This window comes from Cuculus canorus, chromosome 2, assembly GCF_017976375.1.
Source record: "Cuculus canorus isolate bCucCan1 chromosome 2, bCucCan1.pri, whole genome shotgun sequence".
In the NCBI taxonomy this organism is placed as follows: Eukaryota; Metazoa; Chordata; class Aves; order Cuculiformes; family Cuculidae; genus Cuculus; species Cuculus canorus.
Genome location: NC_071402.1, coordinates 25,031,873 through 25,058,055, shown reverse-complemented (window position 1 = coordinate 25,058,055; position 26,183 = coordinate 25,031,873). Strand labels below are relative to the sequence as shown.

Here is a 26,183-nt window from a genome sequence, read left to right as displayed (position 1 = left end):
CTGTTGATGTGAAGTTTTATTTCATTGTGTACTTCTGAAGAAAAAGTCGTATTAGAAAACAAGGGCTGGTGCTGTGGCAGATGGTGCTTTTCTAGAGAAGAAATTAGTGTTTAATAAAGACTGTAATAGTGTGAACCAGATGTTGATCTCAGATTTTATCTTTGAAAAGATTTGGGATGATGCCAGATAGATACATATGTGCATCACAGATCTTGAAAAAATACACAACTGGATCCCAAGGGCTCATTAAGGGAGGAGTAACCTTTTGTGAGCCATCAAATTCAACTGAAAAAGCAAGGTCTGTTTAAACCGTGACTAAATATCTCCTAGGAACTCCCTTTCGCCTTTCACATAGACAAAGCAGCACTCCAGAATAATAAGGGTAACAATCTGAAGTAATCTGATTTTCCAAGAAAAATGGTGACTCTAGTTTCATCAGGTATTTTGGAAAACAAGACTTCACTAAATACAGAAAGCTCATAATGAAATGCTACACTGGGATGCAGAAGTGAGTCTCTATCTATGTAGGACAACATTTTCATAAGCCCTGAGTTTGGGGCCCTATAGCGAAGCCTGAACATGGCTATACTTATTGTGTCTGCATTGCTTCTGCTATGTGACAGTCTTCAGTGATCTGATCCCAGTTTCTCCCCATGTGGTGGGGGAGTGTTCCCATCCCTGCTCTCTCCATCTGCAGCTGAGCTGCCTGAGGCTCAGCCTCACAGAGCAGAGCAGAGACACGAGGTTAAAGCTCCCCAGTCTAGTGCTGAAGACTTGCAACAAGAATATTTTAAACCCTGTGTGCATGTTGCTTCCCTGCCTGTGCCATGCATGCTCTACTAAAGTGACACTTCACTTTGGCTGCCTGTGAGCAACACAATTGTGCTCATCTGCTTGGGTACAAGGTCCACCCTCCATCCGTATCCCAGACCTGGCTGGTGTGCAAGTGACTTGACTGAAGGTGGCTGTTGAAGATCAATAATCATGACCTTGTTTCCCTTTCGCACATACAGTAAACAAGCCCTTCATTCCAACCAAGAACTCCTGCCTTACTGTCTTCACTTAGCAAAAACACACCTTGCTGTAGAAAAAGACCTCTGGGCACATAAATGCTTACAAATGCTTTTCCACACCATGATTGAGCTTCTTGCAGTCTCAAGCCAATGAAGATGCCATTGGTGCCTCTAGGAATTGGTTGCAATACCTTTATTTTCAGCTGGAGGGTCATTCCCAAAAACGAATGTGCAGTAAGTACCAATGATGGCAGCTGTGTTACTGTAGTTGGAGCAGGTGCCCATCGTAGGATATAGCATTCATACCTGGCTCCTGTTGTTACTGTAAAAGTAAAAGTTATACGAGTATCTGTGAAAGGTGAGGATAATCAATGACCTGTAAGGTGGTTAATTAGCATTTTCATCTCTGTGTGTGTACATGCGTCTACCCAGCTGGGAAAAATCTAATTACAAACAAAGGTGGCAAATATTACAGCTGCATCACAGCCTTGCAGTGCCAGCAGGTTCCCGCAGTGCTGGGAGCAACGTCCCAGGAGCGGGCAGCACTGGGACAGAGGAACTGATGCACCCTCTGAAGAAGAGCTATTCTTTTGGCTGGGCTGCAGGCCTGGCTCCTCATGGGCTGGGGACAATTCAGGGGTGTTGTCCAATGTCGGGGCCTGACGGGACCAGTGGCTGCTGACCTGGGAGTGGAGGGACCCAGGAGACTTGTGGGAGGAGGTTTTTTCTTCAGCAGTGGCTGCTGACCTGCTTTTGTCCTTCCTGCTGAAACAGCAGAAGCTGCTCTTTGTTACCAGTTTTTTAAATAAGGATTTTATCATAGTACTAAAATAATGACCAAGGAATTGTGCATTTTAGTCACACACGCAGTGATTTTGGGTCTCTTTCCTGCAAGCCAACAGGGATACCAAGTGGGTATGTGCAGGAGGGTCTCCATTATGTTTGCCTTCCTTTAGCACATCTCTGCAAGCGTGCCTCAGCATCCAAACAGAGAAAACAAGGATGCTTAAATTATGTGAGGCATATCAGAGAAAACAGAGAGGCATACACAGAAAATTATCTTACCTTAAGTTCATGGTGGACATAATTGCCAGAGTCTTTTTTTTTCTGGGCATGGGGTTTGTACTTCTATGTATTGCTGGGGGATTCAATGCTATGTTCATTTTTGCTGGTGGAGCTCAAGGTGTACTATCTGAGAACTTTGCAACATGTTTTGTTTAAACATAGAACCTGCATTAATTAATAGGATTTTAATAAGGAGGATGAGCTACATAGTACACAATTTAATTGCTTTAGAACAGATTTACATCAATTTCTTTGCTAGTAGTCAGTTGTAAATCAATTAAATATGTCCATATAGAGGACCTGACTAGTATAAAATGCAAAGCTGATTCACAAATTGCTTGTACTTACATTCCATTTCAAGGTCTCCTTGCTGTGGGGCCAGATGCTTTCCTGTAAACAACACGCTTATCTTTTCCAGCTTATCGTTTTCATGTGGCTTAGATATAAAACTAAAGTATTGTCATTCAGTTGTGAAGGAAATGCTTTAGCTTAAAACTTTCCTACCAGAGTTCATGCTGAGTTGTCTTACCTTGCAATTAGAGCAGGTGAGGAGTGCGTATAGATGATTATTGACATCTCTGGGAGCTCAGTTGATGCAAGGTTAGTTACTTAACTCAGTGGTGTGCTGGAGCCCTTGAACTAAAATAAAGGTTATTCTCACTGACAGCATCTTTTGTGATGCAAAAGCACAGAAGAACTCATTAAGGACTTGATTCTTTGAAATTCTTACAAGTCACACCAAAACCCCATGGCTGCTAAATCTGTCCTTCTGGAATTGGAAGTTAATGAATTTAAAATTACATTCATTACACAAAAGAAGAAAGAGGGTAAAATAACGTGTCACCATCTAGCATTAGTGCTGAATTTGGAAGGGGAATAAAGATATATCTTTCAGTGTGGAAGTATCTGCATAGTTTCCAGTTTTCGTGTTCCACTACAGAAGCACTGCAGCTTTTACTGTCAAGCCAATCCTACCTCCATGAAGAATTTCATAAGAATATTAGAGTAAAAGCAGCTGCAATCTCTGAACTGAGGTTCACTTGAGAGAGTGCACAAATATTCATTCATCCCCCAGCACAGGAACACCAGCTCATTGCTGACCAAGGCACAGCCAACATGACACCTGGAAATCAGCAGCGTCACCTACCGAAACCATCTGCATATCTCTAAGGCTTAAAAAGGACAACTTGATTGTCTTTTTTTCATGCCCGTTGTTCACTGTTAACACAGGAAATTCATACCAAATTTAAACCAACTATTCAGAACTGCGGAGGCATCCCTCTCTGCTCATTCTTATCCATTATGGTTGTCCAGTATCCCTGATCCTTGTTCATGCCATGTCTAAACAGAGAACTTTGTGGGACAGAGGCAACAATTTTCATGGAGTCTAAAGAGCTGTTATAGCATTTCAGGCAACATCTAAGCAGATAATTTAAATAGCATGTGTATTTACAATTTTCTTGGCCACAGAAGACCTCTTCTTTACTTTTGCCTCCAGTTCTGTCCTGAAGCACTCCAAAACTGTCCAGCGCCCATTGCACACTGACATGCTGGCAGAATGAGCTACTGCAAGCCATCACACAGAGGAAGTCACTCAGAGAGCGATCCCAATGGCATACACATGGAAATATTCAAGAGACTTCTGGTGCTGATATGGGTTGCCATTAACAAAACCAGGCCTCTATGGTAATGTTTATGACTGTGCCTACTGCCCCACATAAGGAAAGAGGGAAAGGAAGAAAACACCCACCGCCTTCGTCAAGGTGCAGGAGATATTCTCACTCTAGTGCAGGTTACTCTTTTTTCTCCCCACTGCTTGCATCCCTCTCCCTCCTATCTTCCCATTTCCTTCCGCCACTACAAAGCCCTTCAGAGATCAAAGTCATCATTGACTATGAGTTTGCACAATGTTTCTGCTTCAACACTGGCTGGGAGCCAGCTGGCATGTGTTAAAAACCATCACCAGAATCTGTTTAATTACTGTTCCCAACGCAATATTTTAACAAAACACTGTAATGGACACAGTTCCAGAAAGCTGATGCCCAGTGATGGGACACTGCAGCAGTGCGGCCATGATGTTGATGTTGGCTGTTTTAATTCTTTTTTTTTTGTATTATTAATCTGCTTTTTGGCTGGCTTTGAAAAGATGCTTTTGCAAACACAGTAAAAGAAGATCTCTAAGATTTACCCCAATTTAGTATCAATTTATCACTAAAAGAGATCCCATGTATATTTGGATTCCAAATACATCACTTACAAAAAAAAAAAAAAAGATACTCTTTCTGCTAGGGCTCCCCCCACCTGTGACCTGTTGCTGGATAAGGACAGTCTCCCGGCTAGCCTTGAAGTTGAGGGTTAGCGTGATGGTTGGCTGCTCCAGGCAGTGCTTGCAATTAATCCACCTGTTAAATTAAACCCATTGCGACTGCTTCTTAGCCTTTTCCTGACCTTTGATATGCATCTTGACTTCTGGTCCTGACCAGAACCATTGGGTGGTTCTTCTGGCTCATACCTTCTCTGGGTTCTTCCTTGATCTGTGACGACATACTCTTACTGCCTCTGGGGATCACAGGTAACAATGTCAGACACGCACTAGTGGCTACCGGCATCGAAGGACCTCGTGCTCTGCTTCTCTCTAGCCAATGGCACAAACTTCCCTGCCACCCATGATCTCAACAACCTACAGTGAGCCAGTGTGGGAATGTGCCATCTCAGTGAGAACAGTGGTGCCCACAAAACCTCTACCCTCCTCAAACTGCGCAGCTGGACACTCTCCAGGTCATTCCCCATTTTGTGTCTAAGACATTCCACTTTTGGTGACTCTGCCCGCACGCCTCTGTGGTCTCACTCTCTTCATCAGACTTGATCTCCTTGACTCTAGAAGGAAGATCCAAAATGTCTACAGGTGTACCATCTGCACTGTTGCCCAGAATTATGCCACAGGACTGACAGCCACAACACTCCAGTCAAGAGCAGCCAAGCCATTGAAACACATAGACTACACAGGACAGGAGAAGTCTGAGCTGTCTGGTGGCAGAAGTGCACCTAGCCCAATGTGCAAGGGAAAGCTGACCACCTAAGTGGGAAATGACATCTGTGAGGCTGCAGCACCATCCACTGAGAGACATAATGGGGGCAGTCTCCGGCTGATGCAGAAGTTGTCCTTGTTTGGGGGAGTGAGATTGTGTTACCATGACCACTTTGACCATGGCTAGATACCCGTCAATCTCCTTGGCATCCAGGAATCTGAACTGCAGGTGCCCAAAGCTGGATGGGGATGACAAGGCAAGCCCTGCAAGCAGAGGATGTTGCTGGCCTTGCAGAAGCGTCCTACAGCTGAGGCAATTGCTGTCCTGGGAAATGTGCCTTTCTGTGAGCCAGGGAACCACTCCTGCTGCTCCGCAGTGGACGGCCTCTTTGGCAGCTCAAGGGACTGTGAATAATCCTTTTGAGCTCCTGCCACCAGTCCCAAAGTGTGATCAGTATGCAATGACGCCAATGACATAGTCTGAACCTTCCCCTGCTTCGAGTGGCTGGGTTTGAACAACAGTGACAAGAAAAAGCTGGGATGTAGGGGACATCAGAAAGGACTCCCCCCCTTCACACAGATCCTGTGACAGGAATGCATCCTCACCTTGCCCCTGGCTCATGTGACAACTGCATCTTCTTGTCTCATCTCCTTTGCTCCAACACACAGCCAGATGCAGACTTCAGTAGAAACCTAACTCCCAGTGTCTTTCCGCACAGATTTTGTTCGTGCTCAAAGCAAAAGGCAGGTGGGGCAATTATTCATCCTGCTTATCATTGCTAAATCCTGGAGCAAAAATGCACCTTCAAAATCACCAAGATGCTATAGTGGGAGCCTCTGCATCCAGCGTCACCTAGCTGGACACGGCATGTGCAGCAGCTGCGGCACACAGCACTGTCCCCTGTGACATGGTCATGTTTTCACTTCTCACTGATAACTCCTCTGCTATTCTTTCCTGTATATTAATAAGCTTAATCTCTGTTGTAGTGGGTTTAATGGAGGGTTAACTGCTCAGGGCTTTTGTTGAAAGATATCAGAAGCTTCAAATACTTGGTCAGCTTATCTCAGCAACTGAAGTCTGCAAAACTATCTGTGGATTATCCTGAAGATGAGAGTAAAATCTTGCCCTTGGAGAGGTCGAATGATAATTTTACCATAGATTTTATCAAATCTCTGGAGCTGGTGTTTCCCCCAGTGAGATTTCTAGCACTTTAACTGTGTGTTCTGTTAGATAGACCTCACATGATGCTGTCAGACTGCTGTTTAGCTTTTCTGCTTCCAAGCCTGACTTGACCTAAGACAAGAGCTGGGAGTGGAGGGAAGAAAGAGGAGACAGACTGAGCAGGAAACAGAGTCCAGTGAACTTCTACAGACCTTAAACAACTGCAGTTGGCTGGGATTCAGCGTGTAAGATAGACTAAGGTTCAGGGTGATTTATTTTATCTGGAATTGTTTCAGATCTCTGGATGTAATGTGTGGGGTTGGTTCCCCCTCTGAAAGAAAGTTGGCCTTCGGAAGAAGGTTTTCAAAATGATCATCCATTTATCCGTAGTGCAGCATTTGCCTTCTCTGCATCCACAAATTTGGAACTAATTCCCTGTACAACACAGCATTTAATGAGTTTGTCTCCTGAGTTCTGCAAAGCATTTAAAATCCTTTTGATGGCATTTTCTTTTTAGTAATTAATGTCTTATCAGTGAGTTTTACAGAGAACAATGGCCTGATTCTCCTCCGATGCCATTTTACATCTCTGTAGCTTCACTGACTACAAATGAGTTACTCCTGCTTTGCATACTGCGAGAGGAGAATTAAGACCTTAAACCTACCACTATTTAATCACATGCTTTGAACTAATTTTCTCTCATTCAGAATTTGTCCTTTGCTTGCAGCCTTGCATAATTCCCATCTTACTATCATTAGAAAGCTGGTCATTATCAAGAACACATGGGCTACCCTTTGATTTCAGAAACCCCAAAAGAGGGATGCTTCAGCCAGGGGAAACCCCGCATCTTGTTGCCTCATGGTGGTGGGTGGCGGCTCTTCTCCTTACCTGGGTGTCAGACTTCCCTCATGGACTGCTCTACAAGCCCTGAGGGACATTGGTCATTGTTTCATTTCACCCCTAATAAGCAGTGTCTTCTATATACCTGATGAGTTTTCAGTTACACCCCAAAAATAAAAGCTTGTCACATGAAAATGAAGCTTTTTTTCTAGCATGAAAAGTCCAGCTGTTTTCTCTTTTAGAAACAGTCAGACTATAACTCTCCTTATACTACAGATTAATTAATTTTGATGCTCACAGGATGTATAACCTGAGATTGGAATAAATATGCTGAAGTATATATGACCTGGACACATCTTTACTTTATTCTTTTGGCTCCAGATCCAGTTGCATCCTGAGAAGGTAAAACAAACACCCACAGAGAGAGAAAAAGAAATGCAAAAAGCCCAACTATCTGTGATAAGCCTTGACATAGACAGATGCTCACTTACTGTTGGAATATATGTTTATTTTAAATATATTTATATATTCATATCTGAAGAATAAATTATGAGCAGGCAAGAGGTAGCAGATGCTGTCTTAAAATACTTTAATCAATTACACACAAACCTGGACTAACTTTAGCATGCTCAATATATTACACAGGCAAGTCCTGCATTATCTGTTTACTCTGATAAGTAAGGAGGTGATAAGTGGTGTCAATTAATTCCAGTGATTTTTTTTTTTCCTGTGTGCAAGCATTACTCATAAGGATACAGGTTCCCAGGGCCAGCCAACAGAAATCAGTTAACCCAAGTGTGACATGTTATGCAGTATATTTTAAGAGTTACATTAAGAAAACCTTTGCTATAAAAACCTTCAAGCTACAAAGGAAAGTGCTTGGAGCTGAGGAACATCAGAATTAAGGTTGTCCTTGCAGCTAGCGACTTATGATACCATCTTTAATTACAGTCGTCTTTGTCATTGCCTCCGTAACTTTCAACTTATGCAACAAAATGCTGCATGGATCTTTCTGACAGCATTATCTCTCACTACACAGCCTATTATTTACGCTGATCAGCAAATGTGGAGTGTTGGGGCAGACAGACATCTTCTCATCACTATTTGCTGACAGCAGAGGAATGTGGAGCCTTAAGTCCAGTGGTGGTAATTTTGAGGTCTGGAGGAGAATGCAGCTGCGCAATGATGGGCAGTTATCCCCTTGTCTCCAGCAGAATCATCTTCCTTTTCTTCCTCTTCAGGACACCCCAGGCACTGCATCATCCGGCTTTATTCCATCACTGTCTCTGCAGGTATCGCCTGCCTTAGATCTGATGCCCTGGTGTTTGCCCCTCTGTGCCAACATTTTCCTCCACTCTCATTCTTGTTCTTCGCACATTGTGCTGCTCCCTGTCCATCTGCCCCCCTCTTCCTCCTCACTCTTCACCTCTCCCACTGCCCCTCTCTTTATTCCTCCATGGGTAAATCAAATTCCCTTCTCTTCTCTCTCTCTGAGCAGGAACACAGAGCAGACCTTGTCTCACAAGTGCTGAGAGGAAATCTGTAGACAGCCCTTTTATTGGGAGACCAACCACAGAGAGATTTCTTTGGCTCTGAGCTGGAACATGCACAGCTTCGATAGAATTCTTTTACATGTCAGAATTTAACAAGTCTCTACTGAGCATGTACGAACTGCAAAGGCAGTACTGCTTAGACATGGTTCAAATTTGGAAGTAATTTCCCAAATGTGTTGAAAAGCAAAATTCTGGTGCTTGGTTGACTCCCTTTTTGCCAAATTTTTGGTCTTTGTTTCCGTCCATAGAGGAAAAGCATCTTCCAAGGAAATGTTTGAAGGAATTTGGCTTACCCATAGACAAAATAACATACTTTCTCCTAACCTTGATCTTGGATACAGATGCACCAGTCTTGATAAAACTTGCAAAGCAAAAATAAAAAGAAACAAATAAAGCCAGCCGGAGGCCGATACCCTGCATAGGAAATTTCAGTTTGGTGCATTGAACTTTGGCAAATGTATAAGTGACTGACAACAAGACATAATAATGAAAAAGCGTTGGGCAATATCTCTGCACCTATAATTCATAACTCCTACACGTTTTAAGAGAATGGAAATTACTCATGTTCATCAGGAGCTGAATAGATGGCCTCTGTTATTACTTGTATTATTCAGTTAGCAACAGCAGCCAAGTGTGTGTCTAACTGACTTTCATTAACTTCAGAAGTATATCTGACAGAATTAAACTCTATTCCAATTCAACCCTTCTGCATTTTTCTCCTGATGTACCATATACAAACCTTAATCACGATACAATCTATTGGGATAATAAACTAAATCAACAATGCATTTCATTTGCAGGGATCATCACGTATCAGATGCTTCCAGGTACGCAAATATCTCAGGCAAATATTGAGCCATGGCTCTAAATGAAACTTTCAGAGATAAAGAATTATCTTTTATATTTTAAAGCTACATTTTTTTCTAATAAATAAAGGAATCTGTAATAGCCTGGGCTAGGATGGTAGAATGGTAAATTTTGCCCTATTCAGGAGGCCAGCATGAAGAATTTCTTAAGGTAGTTGATATCCAGAGCCAAAGGTAGGAATAAAACATTCCTTCGGTCAAGTTTTGTAATTCTTTTGGTGGCCCTAGCTGTCAGTACTGCATGATTCACTTCACTTTTGGTTCTTGGTAGGCATCTCCTCTGTAACAGAGACCTCCAAATCAGTGAGGCACTTGAGGCACGCATTTTATATTTAAAAGTTTAGCAACTTGCCGAATAGCAGGGCACGTGACCTGCTTTAGGACCGCTGCCAAAGTCAGGCTTTAATGCCAGATGTTAAGGCCATCTTTGAGTCTGGATGAGTGACTGGTTGAGATGTCCCCCTCTAGGCAGGGGTCACAAACATAACTCCTCTGGAAAGCTGCCTAAAGCCATTCTCACTGAGCAGGACACAACATCAGATCCCCTCCTGTCTACAGCTTCCCTGTCTGCAGCCATCGCTAGAGCAAAGCCCCCAGCCTAAGTTTATCCCTTTGTCCTTTTGCCTTGATACTCCCTTTGTTCCACAAAGACAAACACAAACCTGCTTCATTTCCACGCTGCTCCTGGCCTGCCTCACCCTGCCCACCATCTCTTAGGAGACTGCTGTTCGGCTCTGCCTGTAATGCCAGCTTTTCTCTTCCGTTTTCTTCCAGACCCCTCCTTACGCAGTGGAGTAATGTGTGCTTTTCACCACCTTTCCCCTCCCTCTCACTATTCCTTTTCACAGAAAATGAACAAAAAGGTTTCACTTGCACTAAGTTGTTGCCCAGCTAAGCTGCAAACTAAGCGTAGACCTGCTGCATTCATATAAAGCCCAGCACTATAAACCCTCTAATAAACCACGTACAGTCTAACTGCATGGCCCTGGCAGTGCCACAGCAGACACAACAAGCGCTGGTTGCTCAAATGTGCCCTTAGCTCCCGACATGCTGCTGTTTCAGCTATCAGTTCTGTGCAGACATATTTGGTATTTTGTATTTCACATCTAAGCAAAATACACAGAGAGATGGAATAAAAAATAAATAAACTGCTTAACTCTGTGACTCAGAAGCTGCATAGTGGAAGAGGCCTTTGGATCAAAGAGAAACAAAGATGTCCCAGGGTATTTTGGGGATGCTTAGAAGGGGTACCCTTAGATCAAGAGCCTATTGAAGAAGGATGCATGTTCACACAATTACACTGTTAAGAACTACTGCAGAAAAGAATCATTCGGTGACGTGTTACCAAAATTTGCTCCCACTTTCCCTGTGGTTCAATGGTCCCATGAGCACTAGCCCCATCCTACCCCATCCCTGAATGTAGATCATAATACAGAAATGAACATGACTGCACTTCCAGATATTTAATGAGACATTTTCATAGAAGAGATGGGTAGTTCTATTGTTCTCAAATTAGAAGCATAAAATTTGTGAGTTTGGGGATGTAGTAGTAAATCTCACTCCGAACTGTCCTGCCGATGTATTTTAGCAAGTTTATTTCAGACCATTGTAGCCATAGGTTCAAGCAAATTCAATGCCAGCTCTTTTCACAGGTTCCGCTCCTCTTGGAAAATTTGCCACTCTTATGACCTTTGAATGGAATACCAAGATTATGCCATCCTGGGCACAAATACAACCACCAATCATTCATACAACAAACATCAGCTCCAGCCAACACCACCTCATCACCCACTTGACTGCAGTGTGAGGCTCAGGGTTTTGCTGTGTTTGACGGTGCTTTGGGCCAAGAGTTGTCATCACGCCTTGTATTACTGGCCAAATCTTAATGGAGAAATGGCATTATTAGGAGTTCTACTCCTCATGTAGATCTCTTTCCTTAACCCTGTTGCTTGTGCCAGTTGCCTGTGTGACCTGGAGGATGCAGAAATGAATGCTCGGGAACTGCACGGAAACTTATTAAGCATGCTTATCCTTCACTGTGCCTTCACAGGAATAGTCTGGAAATTTATTTCTAACGTAACTTTGCCTTAAAACTCCAGTAACTCCATAACATATCCCACTAAAAGGGACCTGCGAAGCCCTCTCTAGGTTCTGCAGTACTCCTAGCTTTAAATTTTTTGTGTTTATGTGAAGTCCCTCTGTGCATTTACCAGCTAATGCAAATGAGCCAGAGCTGGGAACACAGGCTTCAAATTCAGGAGGTTTATTTTCCTCTAGGAGAGACCCAGAGCTGAATTTTCAAATTTGGTGGACACTTCAGTTATAGCTGGGGCTTTTCTGTAGTTGATAAACCACACTGAAGGTGCTGCATGTGAGGTCCTCTTCCATCCTTCCAGCATATAACAAATTTTGTAAAAAAAAAAAATAAAAGGCCTTTGGTGAAGTTTGTTCCTTAATCTCAATTTAATGCCACTGCAACCTGCATTGACTCCATGCTGGGGCTGTGATCGGGTGGCCAGTGCCTATCAGTGGACTGGGGGAACTTGGGGTGACAGGAAGGCAGCAGAGTGATCACGACCTGACAGACTGCATTAGAAATGTCAGGCCTGCAGCTTTCTCTTGGTAGCTCTGTCTCACTGCCTAGCTCTGACTACCCTCTTTTGCACTCCTTAGTACATCATTCCTTTGGGTTAAAAACATTCGGTTTCAGCTGGGCTTTCCCCTTGCCTCTGTCCCTATAAATCCAGAGCAACAAGGAGAGTGGGTGCTGGAGCAGTTGGCTATGATTAGGTAGCACAGTCGTTCTCCATGGGGCCACCTGTGGAAATGTTCTTCCTGCAGTACAGTGATCCCAGATGAAGGGCTCAGGAGCATGGGGGAGTAGCAAGTGGGTTCCAAGACAATCTTTCATTATTTCTGTGACCTTCAAGGATTATTTCTTTTCTCTTTTTTCTTCTCATATTCATTTCTGTTTTTCCAAATAACCTGTCTGGCTTCTGTTCTTCATTTCTGCTCCTACCAGTATTAGTGCACATGCTTAGCTTCATGCTTTGCATCAGAGATTGCCCTGCACAGGTTTAAGGATATGTAGAGGCATTTGGAGGTTTTGCAGCCTTAACTTAAACTCCTTCATGGCCACTGCCCATATGGACATTTGTGGTTCATGAGGAGCCCATTAGTTGCTGTTGTCTTTGCCTGAGGAAAGCCTTCCCTTTGCTCATTGCAGATGATATTTCAGTCTTTCATGGATTCTACCAAGTATGTAAATCCCTGATAATCATGGATTGTAACATGAAAGCTTGGTTTATTTGTTAAAGATGTATCTGAATGTTAAAAATACCCTGCTGTAGTAAATCACCTGCCCCTTGGTGTCTGACAGCCTGTAGGATGCTTCCTATGTTCAGCTTCCCTGCCTTCACATTTGTTCTTTTATATTGTTTCTACTGTGGCATTCCATTTTCCTACTTTTAAAGACCCCATCAGCCTAAAGAAAGCTGTTTCTGGTTTCTGCTTTGACTTGGGGCAAGTTGCAACCTTTTTATCTCTCCCATCCCTGCAGACGGGGTTGCCTGTAAGGCCCCATGACAGTGTGAGGTTCTACAGATTTGGCCCAACTTAAGTTTTACTCCCTTTGCTTCACTTCACTCACCCACATCAAGCAGTGCTGGAATTGTTGCTTAGTTGGGTTGCAATCCTGCTGCCTACCAAGGAAAAGGATACACAGAATTGGGTCCTAAGTACTTGCAACATACTTTGAAGGAGCATTAAGTGCAACAATCTGTTTAATATAAGTACTATATTAAACAATCTGTGCGTGATACCTACAAGGAGCAGACCATTGAAAATTTGGTTTCTGTGGGGAATACAGCCTAAAAGTCAATGACACCACACGTCCAGAAGGTGGATCTAGAAGTAGCAAGCATGGTGATCTTTATGACTCCAGGACTGGGTTATGTGTTGTGAGGGTGCTCCAGGCATGACTACCTACTCCTCTAGAGACAGGGCTCCTGCTGCTTCCCAGCACAGAGCCAGCCGCTGCGCCCATGCAGCACAGGGTTCTCTAGGGCTGTGCATTTACCTGGGAGAGGCTGTGAAGGTGAGGGATTGCCAGTGCCAAATTAACTTTACTTCCATATGTGACATCCCTGTTTTGATAGGATGGTGATCAGAGTGACAGTCGAAGGTGTACAGAACCTCAACTCCATCCATCAACCAAAGCGCTTCACAGAGCACAGGACAGGCAAGGCAAAAAGAGTGGGAAAACATCAGCCCAGGAAAAACATCAGCCCAGGAAAAACATCTGCCTAGGGAATGTCCCTGAGCTCTTCTTCCTCCCTCCCGGGCCAAGGTTCTCTAAGAGGGATAGGTTTTGCTGAAACAAAAGAGACCATCACAGTCCTTGTGATCATTTGACTCAGACTATAAAATGCTGCCTGTAGCCTTTTGAATTAAATCACAAGTGGTAGTTTGAAAGGAAGACTGATATATTTCGCTTTGCTGGTTATTGCTCCTTTCCCATGTCCAATGACTGAGGTAATGTATGGACACGTTCAGCGGTGGAAACATGCTGGCATAGGCGAGAGAATCGCACCGAGGCTCCTAAGCTCTGCAAAACCACCATTTTCCCAGCTGAGAAACACGATGGACTAGTTGCAGCCAGACTTTTTATTTGGCTTCTGCTGCACACATCCTTGGGGCTGTCAATTCTTGCCATATTTATTTTTAAAACTCCTGGATCCGTGCAACGAGGTGTAAATCGCAGCCCTCTCCTTGCTGCTCATTCGCCCCTCAAAGTTTCTACTCTTTTTAAGTCTGAAACATCGAACTGCGGGGCTGAAAGCCAAGTTGGGGGCCGAAATCGTCTGGCGTTTTGGGATACCTCCTTTCCCCGCGATTTTTAACCCTCCCCATCCCTGTTTTTCCCTGACACTCGATGCCGCCAGCCCGAGCCGGGACGGCGATGCGCAGCCGGGCGGCGGAGCGCTAAAAACGCGCGGCGGCGGCCACGTTCCCCTTGAAAGGAGGGAGCTTTTCCACGTCCCGGCTTTTATACCGGGCCAGCTCCGTCGGCACGCGGCGCTGCTCATGTTTTCCACTGGGGGGGAGGACGAGAGAAGGGAGCCCGAGGAGGAGGAGGAGCGGGGCGAGGAGGGGTGGGGGGGGGGGAAAGTTGCTTGAATTTGCGAGGGGCGAGAGTCGTCGACGGCGCCGCCTCCTTCCACTGGCTGGGGGAGCTGCCAATCTGTGTTGTAATCCTGCAGGAATTTCTGCGGGGTTTAACTGGGAGCCGCGCCGCCGCCGCCGCGCACTCGGGGCGGAGGGAAGGGCGGCGGAGCCGGCAGCGCGCAGCACCGCGCAGCGCAGCGCGCAGAGGAGCGCAAGGACCGCGCGGGCCGGAGGGCGCCCGCCGCCCTGCCCCGGGCGCCGCTTTCTCCTTTGTGCCCGGCACCGCGGGAATAATGCGGGGCGTGTGGTTAGCGCTCACCGTCAGCTTCGTGGCCTGCGCCTCCGGGCAGCCGGTGAGTGCCGGGGCGGGCGGAGGGGAGCGGGGCGGCCGCCGCGGGGATGCGCAGCCCCGTCCTTGCCCGCCGGGGCGCTCGGAGGGGGCAGCGGCTTATAGCCGAGCGGTCCGCAAGCACCGACCGGTACACCCCCCAAGCCTTGTGCGTATCCCTGGAGGTGTTCAAGGCCAGGCTGGATGAGACTTGGAGCAACCTGATCTAGTGGAAGGTCGCTCACGGCAGGGGGGGTGAAACTAGGTGATCTTTAAGGTCCCTTCCAACCCAAACTATTCTGTGATATATGAGACCCCTGCAAACCCCCCCGCAGCCGAGCGGAGCGCCCTGCCGCCCTCCAGCGAGCCTCAGCCCAAGTTTGCCGCGCCGCCCCAGCCGCCTGCCGGTCCCGGAGCGCCCCCGGTGCCGCCCCGGAGCCCTCGGGGCGCCGCGTCCAGCGGGGCTTTGTCCCCGTCCCGGCGCTGGGAGCCCGAGGAAAACGCCGCCTCTCCGCGCAAGACCAGCCCGACACGGCCGGTTGATAAAAAGAGCAGAAAAAAAAAAATAAAATCTGTAACTGCGCTTGGCTGCGCGGCGAAGCATCCCCCAAAACCGGGTGCGCAGCGCTGCGCGGGTCCCCGGCGGCCGCCCGTCCCGGTGCGGGCTCGCCGCGAGATTCTCGGGATAATGCCGCTGTTTACACTTGTTTTTTTTTTAACGAGCCACAAGTGTATTTGCTAAGCGGGGACCTCTGCTTAATGCAATTAACTGGGTTGCCGGGATTTGTACCTCTGGAAAAGACGCTCTCCGGCGAAACGCTCCCGTCCTTTGGCAGCGCGGAGCCCGTGAAGGCGGGACGGAGGGTTGTAGTCTTTTCCGAGACTGCCTTGAGGGAAGGGGGCGTGCAAATGACATGATTGCAGTGTTTGGGCAAATATTAGGAAATAATAAATTGAGGTTTCACTATGAAATTAAAAAACCGTGACAATTTAATCCAATTAAAATGAGCCGCTCCACTGAGCTAAATAATGACACTAGCTTGGGTTAACTTTTGAAGTTGTCCAGCTATTGTATAAATTAGCCCTGTCACAGCCTTCCTGAAACCTGGCTCATCGTTAGGGATTTCTAAGGATACAATTGCAAAACACATTTCTTAAGGACTGATTAAAAAAAGGGGTTGTAGAACACTCGCTCCTGTTTCCGCTACCTGCGCTGCAGAAACACCGTTGGCTAATGAGGCACAATATACATTGTCGAAATGCTGTTATCACCAAGTTCTCTGATGGTGTAGTAACTATTAACTGCCACGGTAATTAGTAAAGTATTAAGTTTTATGGGTTTTTTTTTTTGCCCTAAGATGAACACACTGTGGCAGCGTGAGGCAAGTTGTCAGGGTGTACCGGGGCCACACAGTTTGGGGTGCAGGAGGAGGATGGCGGGGCTGCCTGGCCCTGGTGCAGTGCCCACACTGCTGCTAGAAAGTTGTGGAGAAATTGGAAAGGTAAAAAGAGGGTGGGGTTTTTTTCCTTTTTTTTTTTTTTCTCCTTTTTTTTCTCCTTTCACTATGCAGCAGCTACATTGTCCCTTAAGGTAGAATTTTGTAGACTGACCTCTGGGAAAAGACGCATGCCAAATCTGTCCTCTTTGCAGAAAGCTGTCCTGGTCATAAGAGGAATTTTACATGGATACTTAAAAAACGTGCTGACTCTGTTAAGTGGTTTTAACTCTGAATTTCTTCACCTTTGTTTGATTCTGCTATTATTATCTAGGCAAAGTGGTAAGGTAAAAAACTCGTTTCTGATAGAGTAAATTATCCAGGAGTTTTTTGAGTAGTGGAGGGGGGAAGGCAGTAAGAGATTTAATTTCCTAAAGTGGTGAGTTCCCTGTGTTTACTTCATGTAACTAACAAACCTCTTTATTGGGGTGGGCCAAGTAGATGTCAGAGTCGGGTTAAAAATGTACTGTAAATGAGACCTACCACTGAATCTTGGAGCAGTTTGGACGTCTTGGGCGCATGCTGTGTATGCCCTGATGTGGGCTGTTGTGCTGCAGATGTTCTCTGGTGTGCTGTGCCACCTCCCCTGGGGGGGCAGCCATCTGGGGACATGGTTGGGATACAGAGGGTGAGAGGGAGTCTGAGCTGTTTGTTCCAACCTCTGCATGGTGGCAAATATTGCCCACATCAAAGCTGGTGGATCTCAGCCAGTGCTTGTGAGGTGGTTTGCTGCCATCAATGCAGCACGTAGTGAGATGCCAGGTTAAAGCGAGGTCCAGTAACCCCAGTAGGCCTGGAAGGACATGCTGAATTCACCCAGGCTCAATGGCAAAAAATGTGCTTTTTAGGTACCTCCAAGTTTTTCTGGTTTGCTACTAGGAGAGGGAAAGAGAGTGATGTTAAAAAAAAACTGCTGGAAAGAAAAGACAAACTCTGTGATGTGCCTTTTAAAAAGTCTGGTCCAGTCCTGATGCTAGTGGGAGTCAGCTCTTGCTGATTTTAATAGTACTAGAGAGCAGTGCCAAATATCCAGCTGTACTTGTCAGCTCCCATTCGGAAGAGGCTGATAAACCTTTCCGTTTCATCCTGGTTCGCAGCAGCGGGACAAAAGGCTTTCCAGGCCTTGTGTGGTGCTCCAGGCCACTCTGCAATCCCAAGCCTTGGGAAACTTTGCTGGCTAGAAGGCTGTCCTGCATACTGCAGTGTTATAGTGCTGCTCTCCTAAGAGAAGGTCAATCACAGCTCTCCACTTCCTCAGAGAGGTTTCTGGAGACTGCTTCGCATCAACAATGAGCGCATCGGGTTGTTTTTCAGCTTTCAGTAAAACAGAGCACTGGGGCATCGGCATTAACTGGGTGGTCTTTCTGGTTCTTCTGTAAGCACGGATTTGTTGGCATAAATGTAGTTACTGAAGGATGGTCCAAGTGTAACATTTGGTTTATTTTTCAAAATTATTTAGTATTTTAGAAGCAGGATGCTATAATTTTCCTACATTTGCTTCTAATGGTTACTTTGCTTTTTGGAATTTGGAAAATTAATAGTGTGTTGGAGAGGAGGAATGTTGGTTTCTTAAAAAATACAGCTAGACTTTGAGATGGTAACTAGAGCAGAAGACAGAAGAAGGACTGAAGAGATAGGTGGCGTTTCAGATTTATATGCCATGCATGTCTCTCCTAAGTGTGTTAAATCTGCACTGCCAAGTAAGTTCGAAGGAAAAGTAGGAAGGTTTTTTAGTCTTGATTTATTTCCACCTTTCCACAACTCTCACGAGCTTTTTCTTCTCACTGTAGAATTAGTTAATACCTCTCCATTGCTTCTTCGGGCTTGAAAAAAACTGGAGTCTGCCCGCAGCATCTCCCATGGCTGTTTCCCTTGCTCTGTCTGGGTGCTCCCATCTAACAGCTGCCTGCACTGCCATGCCCTGAACATTTGGGGTGCTCTGGGTTTTGCCACCAGACTTGGGTGTTAGAATTCTGGTGCTGCCCCTTATCTGGATGTTCTCGGGAGCCGCTTTCTGGAATAGATTTCCCTCCCAGGTTAGTTTATCTTTTAAAAAGTAAAAACCAGATGATTCTTGACCTGAGATGAAACACTGAAGCAGTCTTTCTTTTTGATATCTTAGCCCCAAGTTGTGTATTGGAACTGACTTAATATTTAAGCCTAAAGTGCAAAGGTGTTTTCTCTGGATTTTTTTCTAGATCCAGGACAAATATCTTGGGGTTTGAAGTCGGGTACTGGGATTGTGGTTGTTGGGCAGATGATGCCCCTGTGGTAGGCATGAGCCAATAGGTGCAGCTAACGGGATGAAGATGGTGGACTTTGGAGAACAACCCATTAAGCCTTTTATTTGTTTGAAGTTTTGATGGATCTAAGTTTCTGTGGTCCGAATCATAAGTGCAATCTCAGGGTGACCAGATCAAGGCCTAATTTCTTGACTAGCAGAAGCCAGAGCTTGATTTCTTGGCTAGCAGAAGTCTGAGTTATGAAAAGCTCCATTTCAACCACACAGCTATAATCTAATGCCTCCAGAGAGAGTGGTGGAGAGTTACCTGCTGTCCTTGGTGGGGAACACGGTGTTTTGACGGGGCATGGTGAGCCTAGAGAAGAGCTTGTTCCTCCCTGCAACTGCTGAGCTCCCCGTGGAGCAGCCAGTCTTTTGCTGGGCTGTCCCTTTGCCCTGCTCTTCATGGCCAATTGTCTTGATAAAACATCAAGCAGAGGCATATGAATAGTATTTATTAATTACATTATCTCACCAAATTGACTTTTGCCATTGACCAATTTAAACATTTTCCTTATGGCAAAGAATTACAGGCTTTAGTAAGACTCAGCAGCTGAACAAAGGGCTCTTGTTTAGTTACAGAAAAGTACTCTTTTGTCTTCTGAATAGATTTGACTGACTATGATTTTGAACAGAAATGTTGTGCTTGAGAATAGCAAGCTTATTTGAGGCCCCATGTAAGACCCTACTTGAATGTAAGCCATAAAGATGCCCTCTGTGCTGCCGCTTTTGGAAGGGGATGCACAAGTTATGAGCAAGCAATTTGGTCCACATTCAAGTTGCTTTCCTGTCTGTGTTGTAGTGAGCATGAGAGAATTACTGTAGGCTGTTCTGCGAACAGCTTGTTGTTTGGTTGTCTTTGTTTCATGTTTACAAGATGATAATAAACTGCTATCTATAGTTTTTTCAGGACTAGTAATTTATTCATAGGCTATATGGCACTATTCAGTGATTTGGGAAGAAGATTTCTCTTGCTCACATTGAAGTATAATTTGCAATCTCTCGAGTAAAGACTGCATTAGTGTTTGACCCTGTAATAATGACAGTTCTCTATATGTATGTTGTTTTCTTGATTACCTCAGCCCTGAGGGATGCTTTCAAAAGCATACTAGATATTTAGGCAGAAATACAAAATACGTGTAATCCTCAAAAGTATTGGAAAACTGATTGCAGTAGGAGAAAAAAAGAGCATTTAACAACTATTTGCAACAAGTACTTTTGCGCTGAACAGAGGATTTTTGTCTCCAGTAAGGGGTTCATTTAAAGTGAAATAATGACTAATAGGGTGGTGATGAATCTGCAGAACTTGGCCTTGTCTGGGAGACAGGCTATTTGTCACTTAAGCCGTGCTTAACCAAAGCCTGAGCTGGGTGCTCCATCTGAAATCACTATTTTTAGTTTATGTATGAACAACTTCTTCAGAAAACTCCCTCCTAAGCTAAATTGTTTTGTTCCAAAGGTGAATTGATTTGGGAAAGTTCAAATAAAAACCTGTTTGGCTGTGTTTGAGTTGTGAGCATGAAGATAAATACATACTTTGTACTCTTATTAAAGGTGAGGAGACAAAGGGACTTGCAGAAGGTCAAATAGCCTGTGGTATGTGCAGGAACTGAATCTCAACATTCAGAAACCAGCATTGTGATTAACAACCAGAATGTATTAGCTGTGTTTAAATATTGTGTTGTCGGACGTGTTGTTCCTGCTTGATTAACCATAATAAAGCATAATTTTCTCTAGAGGTGCTTCCACAGTAATGGAGATTGCTTGTCACCTTTCAGAGCAGTGTGAAGTGGCCCATCCTTACTTTTTGAAGTGTGTTTCAGAAGTGTAGCTGTAATGGTCCTGCAGAGCTGTATAAAACAATGCTGCCAAAGCAATACCGCCTGGGAGGTGAAGTACTTCTCAGAGAGCAGTCGTGTTCATGACTGGTATGTTCTCAAAACTGAGGATGTTTTGAAAGAAGAAAAAAATGTTCTTGCTGCCACATGAATGAATAACCTAACTAGGTCTTCCATCTCCCCTACCTTCCCCAGATTCCTCTTGGGTATGTCTGCTCACGTGCCTGCATTAGTGACACAAGTAGAAGTAAGCTTTCCTCTTTCTCTGGGCTGAGCTGCATCAAATCCAGCTGTGATGACTCTGTGGTACCTGCAGGAACAGCTGGCTGGACACAGCAGCTGCAGGGCACAGCTGTGATCAGCCAAGCCCCACGCACTTGATTTCTTTTGGCTTTAAGAGCCAAGTCTTGTTTGGTTTTTGGACTGAGGTCTGCAAGGGAAGGCTAATAGTGGGTTTGAATCTATGGTGTAACCTGAAGGCTCTGGAGAGAAGACATACCCAGGAGACAAATTCTTCCTTTGCTGTGCTGTTTATCTCTGCTCATTCTGGATATAGATATCCCAGAATCAGTGTGTCACTTAAACTGATTACCAGGTGAAAGCCTCCACAAAGCCTTTCCTTTTGAATCCCTTTCAAGAGTTGTGCAGTTCCACGTTCAAATATGCAGGCGTAGAGGTGTGGCATTGATGGTGTTCTTATTATTCAAAATGAAAACCTGCAAGGGAAGCAAAGCAGAAGGGTGAAGCTAGTTCAAAGTAATGGAAATGCATCATCATTGGGACATCCGAACATTGAGCTGCTCTTGAACATGAATTTGTGACATTGCATAAATAAAAATAGGCATGGATTAGCTCTATAAATAGTAATAGTGTGCAAGTCCTGAAGTGAGGATGTGCATAAAATTATATTGCTGAGAAGCATAATTCCGAGTTTTCGGCAGACGGAGGGTTGCAGAACATCCAGGTCCTGTCCTGGCCATAGGACTATGTATCCTCTCAGTTGGGAGCTCAGGGCACTCGCTACTTGCCACTGGTGGCAATGCAAGCACAGGAAATGGAAGTATTTGTATAGCAAGGAATAGGAGCGTCTGTGGAGACGGTGTGTGAAATTTGGTTATGTTACTAACTGGCTTGCATAAATCTCATTGTGAGAAGGTGAAAAGTTCTCAAGAACTGCTGTGGCAGCATACAATGTTAGAAGATTAAAGCTTTAGGATCCTTAGTGACTTAAGCATCTGTAGCATGTGGGATTGACAAATCTCTTTCTCCATGATAAAGCGAGAATGATGCCTAGTCCCTGGAGGTAGATAGGAAAAGTTGTTAAAGTGCCATATACATCTAAATTCTTGTATTTGGTGGAGTTCCTTATAATTTCCAGTCATGTGCTCTTTGATTATTTCTCATCTGTGAAGGCTGATTTTTTTGAACGCAAGTCTAAAATGCCATGAAACTAAACTTACTGGAGTACATTTGAAATTAAGTGTTCATAGAAGCTGTCTTCCACAGAGCATTTAGCACATAGCGCACTGCAGCAGTTTCAGTTATAGCTTGGGAGGTCTTTGAAACTTTGTTTGTGTGTATTCTGTATAGACCTTTATTTTACGTAGATCTCTATTTTACATATGTTTTTACTTTATGCACTTTTGTGTGTGTATCTTTCCATCAAAGGCTGTGTCTTTCAAGTGTCAGGGAAAGAAATGTCCTGCAGAACATGAGGAGGACTCCCAGTTAAAAACAACAGAACAAAGTTGCTTTCAAAATTGTCTTAATAATTCTCCTAGCCTGAATCGAGGTGGGAAGAGCAGCTTCTCTGACCTTACTTAGTAGGAGAAAAAAAGCCTTAATCAGAAGGTGGTCTTCACAAATGGTTTTCCTCTTGTTTCTCCACTTGTGAGCAGTTTCATAACAGTTTTCATACGTAAGTATGATTTGATCCTCCAGAGCTCCCACAGGAGATTTTGGCTTGATTCTTCAGCACAGCCTTCCTTCTGCCTTAAAGGCCCAGGCAGAGGGATGTGCATGGTCATCTCTGCATAATATGAATAAGTTGGAAAAATTTCATTCTAAAGAGGCAAACTGAGAGTAGTGGTTAGCATATGTCTATATCCGACCTGGCCAGGCTGGGAGGTCACACCAGAGCTTTTGTGACCTGCACAGACTCCTGGCTCAGCTGAAATTGTCTGTCTTTGTTGAAGCTTGGGCCAGTTGAATTTGCCTTTTCATCCCTTTTGACCAAAACACTTCAGTGGATATACTACTACTGCACGAAAACATGATGGAGGTGTCCACCAGTGAGCAGAAGGTGGGCAAGGAAGCCTTCTGGCAAAACATGAGATGGTTTCTGCTCTTCTAGTAGGAACTGCAGTCCTTCCTGCAGAGAGGGACAGGACATCTGTTTGCATGCAGAGGGGAGGGATGACATGAGGGTGTTGAAGAAGCAGCAGCGCTGAAAAGTGACTGTAAAAGCATATGCTGATATTTTAACAGCATATGCATTTAACAGTCTTATCACCAACCTATTGAATAATGTTTGGATACCTCATTACAGCTTAATGGCCTGACTGAAGGGTTTGAGGGTGAGGAAAGCAGGGACCATGGCCACCTGTTAAAAACAGACTTACCTCCTTAAATGCACGGGTGCTGGAGGAGACAGGTGTTACATTTGAGTATGACTGGGTGTCTGCAGTTGTGCTGCCTGTTGGAAGTGCCTTTCTCTCTGGTGGCATTTAGCCCAAGCAGCCATGCCCTGTTGAAGAGCAGGGCTGTGTTCTGCAAGTGGGGGATCTCTTTGCCTTTCGTGAGGCTCCAGCTCATTGACAAATAGCCTTTCTGCTTGAGTGGGCAGGCAGAGTTATGCCCATACCACTGTGCTGGGGCTCATCGGGTGGAGGGAACTTCTGATAATACAACAGCATTGGGTCTAAAATGGTTTGAGGTGGTTACTCTTCATAGTGTTGCTGTATTGAAAATGTCACTTCTTGTCTATTTCGTAACTGTAGGGCACTAGAAAGGAACAATGACCTTTCTTTCCTTTTGTTAATATTCTTACTGTGATTTACAACCTGAAAAGCTTATTCTTCCCTCGGCTGATCTGAAGTTACGTGCTTTCACTTATGCTGCTTTCTTGACTGTATCTCTCTGGCTTAACCAAGAGCTGGTGATTTGGCATCTTGATTTAAGACTTTCCAGGTGGATATCTGTAACTGGTCTTCTGCCTGGTGGCATAGACTGTCATATACCAAAAGGCAGATAAACTTAATAGTGATGAAGGTTTCCTGATACTTTTTTTGAGATCCATGAAACTTGTCTGTGTGTTAAACAAGTCTTCTGGGCTTGTAAATATTTAGTAGCACTACTAAAGTCATGCACTATCATTTTACTTTTTGTTTTTCTGACCTCCTCTGTCTGTACCAGAAGAATCAGGCAGCTTTCGGTTATGACAGAAAAAAATCTTAGTTTGGGAAGGAAAACACAATGCTTCTATAAAATACAAATAGGCATCTCTGTGACACTTCTTCACCATGTTACTTCTTGATGTTTCACGTAACATCTGAGGATCTTATCTCCATTGGCTTAAATGTGCAAAGGTATTTGACTTGAGGAGCCTGAGGAAGTCTGAAGAGAAAACTTCTTCTGGTAGTCTCAAAAAAGTAGATGATATCTCTTGTCATGAGATTGTGTCTGTACAGACAGTCAGAGCTGGCGCAGTTCCTGTGTAGTAGAGTAGCTCACACGGCATTTCTGGTTTTGTGGTCAGAGATGAAGGGGTCCTAAGGGAGGATTAGCAAGAGTATTTTTTTATATTTCTGTGTGGCTTCCTAGAGATGCACAGGAAAAGCTAATCTCTGTCTCTCTCTGTCTCTCTGTCTCTCTGTCTCTCTCTCTCTCTCTCTCTTTAATTCAGCTAACCTAATTGGAAAGCCTCCTTAGAGCAGTCTCCTGCGGCAGCTAGCTGTAGCAGCTGTACAATTAGTAGTGTCACTTAATGGGAGACCAAAACAAGGAGCGGTAGAAAACTGGAGGTGGATGTTTCCGTGTATCTTAACAGCTCTCCCAATAGTCAAGCTTGCCAGAGTGAACTCAGCTGCGAATTTTAAAAGCTTAAGAGAAAAGGGAAAAGTCTGAGTTTTTGAAGACTTGAAATTCTGAATGCTTCAGTTTTCTTACTGCCAGTCTTGTGCTGTTAATCTCTACAAAAGGTGTATTTGACTGCAGAGTCAGGGGCCATATACCCCCTTTTTACTCCTTAAAGCATTCAGTTTTGAGATTTGGGCATTGTTGCAGTTAATTTACAGATCGGTTTATTAATGATATTTGACATAGATATGACTGGGTGTAGGGACTTAGTGGGCTCCATTGCCCATTCCTTGAGATTTAAGCTGTCAGGCTATGTGGGAAAGAGGTGCATAATTAACTGCTTTATGTATCTAGGGACAGTTCTTTGGCCTTTGCCTTCCCAGCTTGACTACTCTAGTATGCTTTACTGGGGGATAACCCTCAAGCCCATTAAGAGCAGGAGCTGGCATGGAGGAGACCATCAGCCGTGGGGCTGACCGTGCTCCAGCAGGGCAGGAGATGATGGAGCTGATGGCAGTGATGCTCCCTGGCCGTATGGTTGAGGTCTGTATGCAGGCACCAGAGGGCAGAGACAGGTTTGCATTTGAATCACCAAATTGGCACTTTCTGGTTTCACATTATTAATTGTTGTGATACTAATGTCATCTGGCCATACATCTATATTCAGGGGGAATTTAGTTAAAAGTATATGTGGGGCAAGTAATAATTTCCCAATCTGTGCAGAATTACGTGGTTGTCATGTTTGAAATGTGTGGCCCATGGTTAGAAAGGATAGGTTTTGGAAGTGCTGTTAACTGAGTGGCATATGTTGGGGATTGGAAACTGTAGGCTATTTATAAATATCCACAGGTGGAGAGGGAGACAGCAATGTGCAGTACTAGTAATAATTATCAGCAGTATAGAAGTTCATCTCTTAAGCCACTGGGTCTAATGCACTAAAAAGTATTTGATCTGAAGTCTGGCACAGCCTTCAGATGGAGCCGTTCAAAAGCGTCCTGACCTAATTTTGCGGCGGAAGTGTGCAAGGTTTCCTCATTCCCCTAACTTCTTGCAGAAGTTTTCAATGATAAACTCTTCATCCCTACACGTGCATATATTTTACCACAGGGCATTTGAATAAAAGCAGCCATCACAAGCCAGGTGGTAAATATAGCATGCAGCTTAGCAGAAATGACCTTCAATTAAGCAGAAGCAGGCCCTTCTCCTGTGCTTTGCGGTTGTCGATTAGCTTTCCTTAAGACTTTTTTTTTTTTTTTTTTTTATTTACTGGATCTTTTTGTGACTAATTGCAAAGCCTGAAGTGCAGTGCTGGCTCTGAGTGTACAAGCAAAGACTTTGTGTTATGCTAAACATCTCTAAAATGTGAAGCAGCTTATAAATAAGAGTTTGCTTTCTTTTCCAGGGAAATAAATCATTAAATTATAAAGCGTTGTCCACAAAACTCTATAAATTCATCAGTTAAAGCGTATA

At 44.5% G+C, this 26,183-nt stretch overlaps 1 protein-coding gene across 1 annotated transcript in view; it reads left to right on the top strand.

Annotated features, from left to right (window-relative positions):
• Positions 1-14,757: 14,757 nt before the first annotated feature.
• SDC2 (syndecan 2) overlaps positions 14,758-26,183 on the top strand; it is a 60,606-nt gene continuing 49,180 nt past the window's right edge. The window contains exon 1 of the mRNA XM_054059109.1: positions 14,758-15,046. Coding sequence (XP_053915084.1) covers positions 14,987-15,046 — 60 coding nt within the window. The 5' untranslated portion in view covers positions 14,758-14,986. The remainder of the gene's footprint in view (positions 15,047-26,183) is intronic.